Source organism: Amphiprion ocellaris, chromosome 19, assembly GCF_022539595.1.
Source record: "Amphiprion ocellaris isolate individual 3 ecotype Okinawa chromosome 19, ASM2253959v1, whole genome shotgun sequence".
Classification (NCBI taxonomy): Eukaryota; Metazoa; Chordata; class Actinopteri; family Pomacentridae; genus Amphiprion; species Amphiprion ocellaris.
Window position 1 is genome coordinate 2919013 of NC_072784.1, and position 12752 is coordinate 2931764.

Sequence of the window (12752 nt, forward strand, 5' to 3'; positions counted from 1 at the left end):
AGATGGACTAAAGATCTAAAGACTCAAACTGATATTTTGACACAAAAAGATGTAGTTTTGCAAGTAAGACAGTCTGTTTGAAAGGTCTTGATCTGCAGTTTTGAACAGCGTTCAGCTAAAGAACCAGATTTAGTTTCTAAATATTGTACTGTGTACTCATCTACATTTATCTGGTTACTTTGCTGGTTAAAAGCAATGGCAATTTACCGATTAAAATCATTTGGCTTTATATAAATATGTTTCTTCTTATTTTTTAAATTATTTTATTTATTTGTCATTATATTTCTACCTTTATTAGCCATTTCTTTTATGGATTAAATTTTTTGATTAATATTGATATATATTGCCACATTATTTATTTTTTATTTTATTTATAAGCACATTTCTTATTTTATTTGACTTTATATGTCTGCCTTCATTAGTCTTTTCTTTTATGGATTCATTTTTTGATTAATATTTCTTTATATAGCAACATTATTTATTTTTAATTTTATTCATAAGCACATTTCTTATTATTTATAAAAAATATTTGTCTTTAAAATTCTATTTTTATTAGCCTTTTATTTTATGAATTAATTTTTTTGATTAATATTGCTTTATATAGCAACATTATTTATTTTTAATTTTATTTAAAAGCACATTTCCTTCTTATTTTTTAAAATTATTTATTTGTCTTTATATTTCTACCTTTATCAGCCTTTTCTTTTATGGATTAATTTTTTGGAGTAATATTGACTTATATTGCCACATTATTTTTTTATTTTATTTATAAGCACATTTCTTATTTTTTATTATTTTGCTTATTTGTCTTTATATTTCTAATTTTTTTTAGCCTTTTCTTTTATGGATTCATTTTTAATTAATATTTCTTTATATAGCAACAATATTAGATTTATTTTATTTATTCATCTTTATATTTCCACTTGTATTTGCTTCTTCTTTTACAGATTTATTTTTGTAATTTAACTCTCACAACTCAGTTGTATTCAAGAGGCAAAGTAAATACGGAATAATACAGCTTTAATCTGTCTGTACATTTAGTGAATCCACCATCATCCATGTCCGTGGAGGCTCACACCAAAAAACAGACACATATACGGACACATCTGTGTTTCATTCAGCTTTATTCCTCTTTGTAACTTTAAGTCAGCAGTCAGCAAGTTCACATGAGCTGATTCAAAACACATTCATGTTGTTTTACATGTTTAATAATGATGTTCTTCGTATTGTGGCAACCGTCCTGGGTTTTAAATATTAACTTATCTTACACACAGTGAAAAAGCCCACAGCAGCCCGGCCGACAGGGAACACACTGACCCAGCGGCTATCCAACGTTTCCTTTAAACGTCAGCAGGCGGAGGGCAGAAATCCTACATGTACAGCACAACACACTGTTTCACCGGCAGACGACACGTCTCCCATCCGGCTCATGAAACATTTAAAGAAACACCGATGCACCATGACAACTTGTTTCCACGCTTTATCACTTTTTTAAACTAGTCTCGAACATCCGATCAACGTTATTCTAACAGAATTCATGTCCACTTCCTGCAGCTGCACTGTGAAAATGGGTATTGAAACGACTTCTCACAGCTGGAAACTCCTGAGCAGTAAGAAATAAGGGCAGTGGTCGGAGAAACTGTACCGCGACAGAGAGGTCAGAAGTTCCATCAGCACCGGCGGCTCTGAAAACAAGATGCTGATTCACTGGAAAAAACATTAAAAAATCTACAAAAAACAGGCATTCATGTGCATAAAATACATCTTAAAAAATAAAAAGGTAGTCCTACTTTTTGAATACCATCTGTTAGTGTGAAAAATGAACCTCAGGACTGACTGTGAGCTAAACCTCTCCCTGTTCACAACAATGGAAGGAAAATTGAAACAATTTTTGGGCCTTTAATTTCAGACTGAGGTAGACAAAAGCATGTGTGTTATATCAAGCTGTAAACTGATGCCTTTGTCTACTTATTTGTCAGTTATTTCTGGCACAGGAGATCTTAAATGTGCCCCAGATGGCTCTACACGATACTGTCTAACATTTGTAGGCAAACATTTAGAGTCCGGAGCAGCTGGTGATCCTTGTAGAAGAGATGTAAATAAAAAACTGCATTTCTCTTGTTATTTCATTCTAATTAGAGCCTGAGTGATAACTTGGTTGGCCAAAATGATTGGCCGAAATTGGTTTAAAACAGATCTGTATTGGTAGATGTCCGATATGCACCGAAAATACACCAAAGCACTATGTTACCTATGTGCAGCACATGTAGCAGAGAACACATCACTACTAATCCAATGGTGATCAAACAATGTCTTCATTGTATGTTTCAAAGTAATTTGTGAAATTCAACAATTAAAACCCATCTTTTTCCTTTTTAGTATACTGCAGATATCGCAATTTTTACTCCCTAAAAATTCGTACCCAAAAATCTAGCATCAGTTGGGTTTATTCTAAGACACCAATTTTTATGTTTCCACTTTTAGCATTAAAAACTTTTCAGGGGTCAACAAAATAATATGTTTGGGAAATGTTTTGCTATCTTGGCTAGAATTGCTAAAGTTGTTATAAACTCTGATAGCATTCAGGACTAGCCTCCTGACTGTAGGAAGTACTACACAGCGAGTTTGGTGAGATTTTATTGTCACATTTTCAACTTGTAGCACTATAAGCTAATGTAGTTAGCTAATGATAAGCTTCTGGGCCTCTTTTCCCACTGTTGCTAGTTAGCTGGGTAAGCTAACAACCGAAGCAGATGCACAACCCTTTCAATTTTAGCTTTGGAAAGGCTACAATACAACAGCATCCAAAGTCCTTGAATGCAGATTGTCGATCTTGCTATACTTTAATGCACACCAATTCATTATGCTGCATGCTAATCCATACATTTAATGTTCAGGGGAGAGGATTAACAGTCAATCAGCATTTTTGCTGACAGAAGGAGAAGCTAACAGCTAGCTCAGGGCTGGAATGAGCATGAGGAACCCTGGTGTGTCAGTTGGGATCATTGTGGTTTGCATAAATTAGGACCGTTAGAACTACAGAATACAAAAGACCGTCATAGAAAAACAGAAAATTCTACTTGAAATGAAAAAAATCCCAAACTCTTAAAAGGCATTTTTACAGGCTGTTGACTACAGATTGATGCCGTTGTACCCATGCAGAAAAAAACGTCACCCAAAACTGAGTTTTGTTCTAAAGTTCCAGTTTCTATGTTCAGACTGTAAACCCCCCAAAAATAAAAACATGAAGGCAAATCCAAATGGAATATACAGCTTTAAGAAAAAACAATATTTATACAGTTTAATACATACATAACTTAAAAAAAGAGATAAATATCACCTATTTTTTTGTTTTCTGTACAAGAAGTCAGTGCTTATTCAATGACAGCATCGTCCTAGCTTCTCAAACTCGGGTCACTGTGTCATTTAAGCGCTTCAAACTTGAACTCTTTATTAAAGGCGTCAGCAGCAGGCAAGGTAACAGTGGTGCTTTTGTCTGACCGGATATCACCATATAGACTTGTTTGAAAATGTACTTTAAGCCAGAGGTGAACAGTAAAGGGAAGGAAGGATTTTTTGAGTGTTTATTTTGGATTTCCTCCAGTCTTCTTCTTCTTGCTTGTGCTTTGTTTCAAAAGCTGCCTGCTGTCTCAGACTTCTAGACATTTCTCTCCTTTCCGTTGACATTGCTTTTATTCTTTGTCTCCAGCTGTTTAACTGGCTCCATGTTGTACTTACAGGTGACACATTAAAGGAAAAAACTGAATCCTAATTAGTGTCTTGTTGCCAGAACAGATTCAATGCGGCTTGGCACTGATTCTCTAAGTCTCTGGAACACCACTAGAGGGACCATTCTTTCAAGAGATGCTCTCACATTGGGTCTTTTGATGATGATGGTGGTGTCTAACAAAAACTTCAGGCCATAGGATATGATTCACATAATTTTCATTCTCGTCCAATCATTCAGCGACCCTTTGAATTGATGAGCGCTGTCATCCTAGAAGAGACGACTCCCATCAGGAACGTCAGTCAGTTGAGCAGTCTTTATGACTGAAGCTCCTGCCATCTGTGCCCCAACAGTTAACCTTCTTTAAAGTCACTAAGATAGTTTCTTCTTGCCAGCTAGATAAAAAAAATCTGAATCAACTGGGTGTGCTCCGTATTTTATACATGTCCCAAAGCATAATTTAATGTCGATTACCCAACTGTACCATGCAGTGCTGTGTGGAAACGTCTGCATTAATTGTATTTCTTCACTCATTTCCTTTAGTTTCCTTTGTTGAACTTCTTCTGGATAATAAAAGAGTCAGTATGCTTTAGATTGAGTGCTTCTCATTCCAACACTGACAATAAGTTGAGCACTTAATGCTGCAGTTGACCAGGTGTCCTCTCAAGCTCTCATTTTTCTTCAAATGACTTGAGTCACTTGTTGTGTACTTCCGAATACAGATACAACCAAGTACAACATCCTTTAAGGTGAGACTGACAATGTGTGCTGCTTCCCCCTTTTTGAACTATCACCATAGAAGCTTGTTTGTTTCCGGCATAGCAGAGCTTTAGTAATTCCGCAGCCCTGTTGAATCTTGGGATACACAGGCACACTCGCTTCTTTTTAGCCATTAACCGTTCTTGGTTGTCTCTACACATTCGACTCCACAAAGGGTCTTTTTGGTTTGACGGGGGAGGTAGGACCTGTACGTCTCTCAGTCGGTCTGTCGGAGCAGCTGTGGATCACCGGCAGTGTTCGGGCCACCTTCACGTCCAGGTAGGAGGGGTTCTGACTGGCAACGTGGACCGAGCCTTCACCCTGACGAATGTTGCTGGGCACCACTTCGTAGTAGTCGAGCTGGTTGTCATGGAGGAGGTTACCGTTGTGGGCGTTGTTGTTGCTGCGGTTGTGGTAGGCGATGGACGACGGCTGGGGTGGAGCAAAGCCTCCCTGGTTGGTGGGGTTCTTGCTGGGCGAGGTGACGACCGTGTCCACTGAAGACACCGCCCAGGAGCGAGAGGGGCTGAGGCAGGAAGCTGAACTGGAAGGAGCTTGTTGCTGATACTGCTGGTTTACCCTCGCCGTCTTATCGTTTATGCCCATAAATGGAGTGTTCCTAGATGAGCGCCCCGCCTCTCCTGGGTAAGTACCGCCTCCCGCCATGCATATGTCCGACTGAGGGGACGAGATCAGAAAGAGATCATCGTGATAACCAGTAACGCCTCCCACAGAGGACAGCTCTGAAGATGGATCCATGTGCTGGGCGGAGGCTGAGGTCCTGAAGCCTGAGCCATGATTAGCCGACGGCCCGCTAGCAAGGCTGCCACTGCTGGAGGAGAAACGAACGCTGACGCTTTGGGAGTGCATAAGAGGTCTAGGGGGAGCAGATGAGGATGTTGGGTGGGCGCTAAGTGGGCGTCGAAGCATGCCCTGGTGGTGGTACTGGTAATCGTGCGATGACTGGAGCCTATCAGCAGGTCCCATGGTTGCCTCTGTAACTTCCATGGGGTAGTAGGCTGCTTTGGACTGGTTGCGGCTGAACTGACGGGCCTGGCTGAAACGATTCACCCCTGCCCTCTCCGCTTCTGCTCCTCTTCCATAGGCAGGTGTAGGTCTCACCTGACAAACCAGGTCGACATCAACATCATCCAGTGAGTATGGCGCTACAGAGCTCAGACCAGCCTGGACCTGCAGGCCAGACCTGACATCTAGGGGGCCTGGGCAAAAGCCTTCCCCCAGCTCTGCTAGTTCTTGGGGCAGATGGGCAAACTGGGAGTAGGCAGAGCTTCCTACAACCATGCTGGAATGAGCCGAAACATTGGGTTGATTGGTCCGGACAACCTGCACTTTGGCTGGTTGGAGCCACTGGCCTTGGACAGGGTTCTGTCTCTGGAAGGACCTCTGATTGGCCAGATGGTGGTGCTGCTGCACTCCTTGGTTTTGGTCTAAGGGATGGACAGCGGAGATAGACTGTGGATGGTGATGCAGACCTCCACTTCCTGACAGTGCAGGCATGTTTTCAGACATTGGGCTGGCTCGCTGCTGATGCTGCATTGGGGAAGACGGAGGGCTGAAGTGGTGATAGGAGGAGGAGGGAGGAGGAGGTGCAGAGTGACTGGGAGAAGAGAGGGAGGCTGAGTGGGTCGGACTGGGAAGGTGATGATAAAGGTGAGTGGGGGAGATGGAGGATGGTGACGGCCCCCCAGACCGGCAACGGGTGTCCAGACTTTGAACTGCAGGTGGAAGGTGAAAGGAGGAGTCTTGCCGGAGACTTATCTCCTCCTCGTTCTCCTCTTCCTCTTCCTCGGTAAGCCCCTCCCTGTCCTGCACCTGCAGACAACCTGAATCTCTGCTCCTGGCCTCGCTGATGGACATGGCTACGTTTTGCTGGTAAGCATGATGAGCTGAAGGAGGAGGAGACTCTTGTTGCTGTGCAGCCTGTCGACACTCTTCCTTGACCCGAGCCAGCAGGCGCTGGATCTCTCGGTTGGACGGGCAAAGACGGCTGGCCTCAATCAGGTCCTCCAGGGCTGCATGGAATTGTCTGAATGGTAAGAAGCAACAGCAAAGACAAAGAGGATATTTCAGAAGATGACATAAACAGATAGCCAAAGCATAAGCATTATCACGTGGTTGTGGCATTAACAGAGCTGACCATCTCTGCTGACAGGTTTAACAGATATTCAACCTCCCGACTTACGGTCACAGATATGTCATACGTCAAATTTGTTGGTTACCAACCTTCAAGCCTTAGTTGAACTGAGAAAACCAGAGAGCTGGACCCCAAACCCAAAATGATTCGATTGTCAGCAAGAAGGTTGTCAAGTTCCCTGGGGTCAGAAAAAACTCTCACCCCTTTCCTGTTGATTTGTTTACCATTTAGTAGATATTATGGCCTGCTAATTACTGGTACAGCCAGTAAAACTACCAACTATCTCATCATTGTCAGAAATGTGAAAAGGAAACCAAATGTGCAACACTTTCCCGACAGCCTTTCTTCTGCCACATCTTCTACAGCCATCACCTGGACAACACCCAGTCAGGCTAAGATACAAGACACTCAGACTTGATTTGGCTCATATATACAGATATATTGCACATTATCATGCAGACGATTCCTGTACCAGTGGTCCAAACCTCTAGCTATGAGTCAAACAGCAGCGTTCCCTCACTGTCAGTTCAGGAAAGTGGTGGACAAAAGGCAACATCTAATCTGGTACACAAGTCCATACATTTTCTGCTTCACTTTATCTCAAGTTTTCTTGGCAGTGCAAGTTTTTGTCACATTAGTCATGTTCAAATATGTAGTGAACTAAGCAGATTGCTCAAAAATGGATGAAGAGTAACATCAGATACTACTACTGTACCCTAACCCTAACCCAAAGTCCCAAAAGATGATGAAAGAAAACAGAATTTTCGGGTCGTTCATGTTTTCAACTCTAAGCAACATGTATGTTTATGCCACTACACACCACCTACTGGCTAACTTATAGTAACTAGATTATGATGCACATCCTATCCTCTTTAAGCTTCTGACTGAATATTAGCATACAGAATAACCTCTGAAAAATATACATAATACAAGCAGCATGTGTTGACTCAGTTAGGGTTGTATTAGTTCTGGTTAGCTGTTCTTCCTTATGACACCATGGTTACCTGCGGCTGCGTTTGGCTCGGGCTCTAGCATAAAAGGCTTCATAGGATTTGGCTTTCAGCTCCAGAGCCTTGGTAGCAAACTCCTCAGCAATGCTGAAGTCCTGCATGCAAAAAAAAAGAATTTGTGACAGTGAGTCAAGACTGCAGGCAGAAAACTGTGAGAGGTGAGATTTATTTCAAAACACAACTTTCTTGGCCTCAAACTAAAGAGCATCATGGCTGGTTTGACTCACGTTCATCTTGCGGCGGCAGCGTGACAGGTTGAGCAGCACACACACTCTCAGCTGTCTGAACGTCTTCAGCTCGTCTCCTGGAAACTTCTGAAGCGCTGACTGATAAGAGTGAGCAGCTTCCCTCACTTTACCTTGCTAGAATTATACAGAGAGAATGCTTACAATATCATTTATGCATGTGTGTGTGTCTGGTTAAATGTGTGTGATTAAGTCGGCTTGTATCTGAGTCTGTTACCTTGTACAGTCTGTCTCCTTCCTGGATCAGTTTACTGAGTAGAACCATTAAGATGTCTGGTTTAGAGGTTGCCATGGCCCAGGTTGCTGGTCCTAAACACAAACACAAAAGTTCATTGATATGTTCACTTCTATTGTCTGAACTTTTCAAAAACTTTCACTGAAAACACATTAAATGAAATGAGTCAAGAAGGTAATTTGTTCTTTGTTAGGATAGATTTGACTTGCAACTGAAATCAGATTCCTCTCAGTTTTACAGTTTTTCCCTTTTCTACCATTTCATCTGAAATTTTGGGAAGTATGCATTCTTAGTGAGTTGCACCGTCATGGTGCTATTCTATAAGCACCCATTTGAGATTTAATCTCTCTATGATAATCTGGTAAATAAATAAATCCTGTAGATCAGGGATGTCAAACTCATCTGAGTTCAGCTCAATCTGATCTAATCTAAAATCATAACATAATAACCTATAAATAACCGAGAAAAAATGCAAAACAAAACAAGAAACAAAGCAAAAACATGAGACAAATGACAAAAGTCAGACAAAAAGACAAAAATGACAAAAACAAGACAAAAAAATGACAAAAATGAGGAACAAAATGACCAAAAAATAAACAACGCAAGTGAGACAAAAAATACGCAAAACGACAAAAATACTACACAAAAGAATGAATATAGCGAAACACAGAATGATAAAAATAAGAAAAAAACACAAACGAGACAAAAGAGAAACACAAAACGACAAAAACAAGACACAAAATGACAAAAGAACAATGAACAATCTAGTATTTTACTTTATGATCAAAACAACTTCTCATGGTCTAGAAATTATTTTAAATTTACAGTTTTTACAAACGTACAATCTGCAGTTAATTTCTTCTCTGTAATTTTCACACTTTGAGGCCGGATTGGACCCTCTGGAGGGCCGGTTTTGGCCCGCAGGCCGCATGTTTGACACCCCTGCTGTAGATGCTCTGATTGGTGGTGAAGCTGCTTACTGTATAACTACAAGAAGTGCAGTTTTATTCTGGCTGGGGACCTTTATTGCACATATTCTGATTGTCCTGTCTCCACCTTATATTACTACTAAATTAAACCAAACAACAGAATCGTAGGAATAGCACTGCTGCATCATGCTTCTACCTATTTGGGCTCCCTTCTTGAGCAGAGCGATGACTGCTGAAGTGTTTCTGCAGCCGACTGCTCGGTCCAGAGGACGCATCCCGCTGCAGTCCACGTGCTCCACGGACGCTCCGTGGTCCACCAGGAACTGGACCTACCACACAAAAGGACACAAAAAAGGGCTGCATTTAGCACGTCTTATTGTCATGAAAGGCATTTATTTTTTCAAAGTCCAGTTCTGTAAGGTTTATCACCAGCTTTCTTCCCTTTTGGTCGAAATAAATAACACTAAAAAACTATATGGGCAGTGCATATTGATTTTTGATTGCTGGTAGATTTAAAACCAGATAAGACAGATCGATCTTTCTTTTTGCATATAAAATCTGGGGAGTTAGGCTAATATTTCACACATTCACCAGGTCTCAGAGCACTTTTTAGTTGCAGTGATGGGTTTGTAAAAATTCCCCATAAAGCGCACATAACAAAAATCTTTTTAAACAAGACCACAGGATATTGCACAACTTTATTTTTTTTTTTTTTTTTTTTTACAAAATTTGAGGGATACAGCTATGTAGTTTCTGTATTTTGAAATATATGTGGAAAAAACAAAAACTATTTTCATTTTTCTTTAGGTTTATTGCACTTTTAAGCAATTTATTGTAGTAGTTGAGACATAAGTTAACACATTATTAAAACTTGGGATATAAGGGTTGCATTGATGTAAAGCAAATAAAAATATTCTAAAAAATTGCACTACAGTCTGTAAAAATGTAAGAATATGTCCTGGCAGACTGGCACAATAGTAGGTCTTAACCCTCGTGTCGTCCTGTGGGTCAAAATTAACCCGTTTTAAAGTTGGAAAATGTGGGAAAAAAATATATATTTCCACAGTAAAACTTCTGATGTCCACATTTTCAACATTTTTGGGAAATCTTTGAACATTTTTTAGTGGAAAAAAAAGAAATGTTTAAAATGTTTCTTAAGAACATTCACAAAAAAAATCAACCAAAATCCAGCGAATTTCTCTTGATTTTGGTAATTTTTTTGTGAATGTTCTTAAAGAAAATATTAGAACTTCTACTGATATATATGGAATCACTTTACATATTTTTAGGATTTTTTTGGAAGATTTTTACTCATTTTTTGAAAATATTTATAAGAATTTTCTTGCCAAATTTGGGGGATTTTTTTTCAAATAAAACTTTTAAGGGAAACTTTGAAGGAATTATTGGAATTTTCTTCCTGAAGGTTTTGCAAATTTTCAGAAATTTGGGGAATTTTTTTGCTGAATGTTTGGATTTTTTTCAGACAAGGAAACAATATTTTTTGGTGCCCATAAATGAGGACAACAGGAGGGTTAAAGGGTTAAAGCTTTCAAAATGGCAGACTATATCACATTGTCCTCTGCAGAGACACTTGTTCTAAAATACTGTCACAAATGCATCCATTTAACGCACCACTTCCGGGTCACCGCAGAAGGCAGCCAGATCCAGAGGCGTCCGTCCGCTGCGATCGGCGTGAGTTGTGGTCGCACCTCTCTCCACCAGCTCCCTGACCAATGGGAGCTGGCCTTTTAGGCACGCCCAGCTCAACGCCGTCAAACCTTCTCTGTCGTTCTGCTCGAGAGAAGCTCCTGGAAGCAGAGAAAGGCAGAGATGTTCATCTCAGTGTACGTTAGGGTCAAAGATCCTGTTGGAATCAGTGGAGGAAGCCACATTTCAGTCACAATATTCACATTAATGAGCTTCAGTGAAAGTCAATCAAAAGCAACACTTCTGCAGAAGGTTTTAATTATCTTAATTTCCAGTTTCCCTGCATGTTACAGTCCACTGATCGATTTCGAGATGATAAATAATCATCAATAAAAAATTCACAACAATCACACTTTATACATTTTTTATATAATTACTCCTTCTTGATAAAAACAATAAATGATCATACACACAGACCATAATGTGTAATCTCACAGCTGACTTTAGTAGCAATCTTTTGTCCTAATCCGTCATCTCAGCTTTGAAACTAATTTTCTGAAACACAGATTACTTATATCTCTAAACCTGGCAGACAGTATCAGTCTGTGGTTGACCTTCACATACACACCCTGTAGCTAACTTGCCAGCTGTTCTGATAACTCTGATACTGACAAGATATGACAGATGAAACTGCCTAAATAAAAGGTAAACATGGAGGAAATGTTAAGGCATTAACAGTCGATTAAAACTACTAAAACTAAGACTTTTTTTACTAAAATGTAAAGGCCAGTCTTTAGTAAAGGCCTGTTTCAAGTAAAGGTTTGCCTTTCTCTAGGGTGAGAGACATAGACTACCATCTGTGAAGATTATTTTAACATTTATTCTGCCAAGGAACGTGGTGGAGTTCTGTGATGATCGGCGTATGTTTATCCTTCCTTCTGTCTGTGCACAACATTATTAAAAAACAGACTAACAGATTTGGATGAAATACTCAGGGAAGGTGAGAAATGACACAAGGACCACCTCATTAGATTCTGGCAGTGATGCAGCTTATAGTCAACATCACTGTAACCATGACAACAAGTGAACACTACGTCAGCTGCCTGCTGACGATCACATGATTGTGATCCTACTACAAATCCACCACTGAGGACTTATGTGGAAATGATACAAGGAACAACTGATTAAATTGTGGGGGTGTTTCTGAGTCCCATCAATTCCCGCCGCCTGCTACATATTTAAGTCACGTGATTCTGTATCTGTACATAACGTACACATGCAGAACACACACCTGTGCTCAGAGCAAGGTCAGGGAATAAACAGTCTTAGAGGAGTACTGCGCCCTCTGATTGTTTTTTCTGTTATTCAATGTGGTAAATACAGATAGAAACTCAGTTGGATGAATTCTATTGGTCAATCACTGCTCTTCATGTAGCTACCGTGTGAACTGAGTGCTTACCGTGATCCAGCAGCAGCTGGCCGGTGGTCATATGTCCCTCTGAGGCTGCCGTCATCAGAGCTGTCCGCCCCTGCTGGTCCACCATGTTCACCTCCACCCCGTGGTTCAGCAACAGCTCCACCACCTGACGCACGAGCAGGCAGAAACTGAAGATATCTGCAGCAGGAATCAGGTGATCACGCGTCTGTATGTGTTGGGTCTACCTGCCAGTGGCCTCGCTTCACTGCACTGAAGAGCGGAGCGACTCCCTGCCTGTTGCCTTGCAGAACAGCAGCCCCCTGATCCAACAACAGCCTGCAGACGGACAACCTGCCACGTCCTGCTGCCGCCGTCAGAGCTGACAAAGACAGACACAGAGGGAAGAGTCAGAGGGGTGAAAGAGGACAGGCTGTCTGAATGTCAGCAGCATCAATCAACAATTAGTGACCCTTTACAATCTGATCTTTTTAGTATCATACAAACATTAAATATACCACAGACCATATTAACATGTAAATTAGGAGTGTCAAACTCATTTTAGTTCAGGTTCACATTAAGTGACCAGTAAAATCACAGCATAATAACCTATAAATAACCACAACTCATA

At 40.6% G+C, this 12752-nt stretch overlaps 1 protein-coding gene across 2 annotated transcripts in view; it reads right to left on the bottom strand.

Moving 5' to 3' along the window:
* Nucleotides 1–1105: 1105 nt before the first annotated feature.
* Nucleotides 1106–12752, bottom strand: part of tanc2a (tetratricopeptide repeat, ankyrin repeat and coiled-coil containing 2a) — a 62723-nt gene continuing 51076 nt past the window's right edge. For both annotated transcript variants that reach the window (XM_023293686.3, XM_023293687.3), the window contains 8 exons: nt 12370–12503; nt 12167–12290; nt 10693–10868; nt 9257–9389; nt 8114–8205; nt 7879–8013; nt 7646–7746; nt 1106–6533 (listed from right to left, as the gene is read on the bottom strand). In XM_023293686.3, coding sequence (XP_023149454.2) covers nt 4640–6533; nt 7646–7746; nt 7879–8013; nt 8114–8205; nt 9257–9389; nt 10693–10868; nt 12167–12290; nt 12370–12503 — 2789 coding nt within the window. In that variant the 3' untranslated portion in view covers nt 1106–4639. The remainder of the gene's footprint in view (nt 6534–7645; nt 7747–7878; nt 8014–8113; nt 8206–9256; nt 9390–10692; nt 10869–12166; nt 12291–12369; nt 12504–12752) is intronic.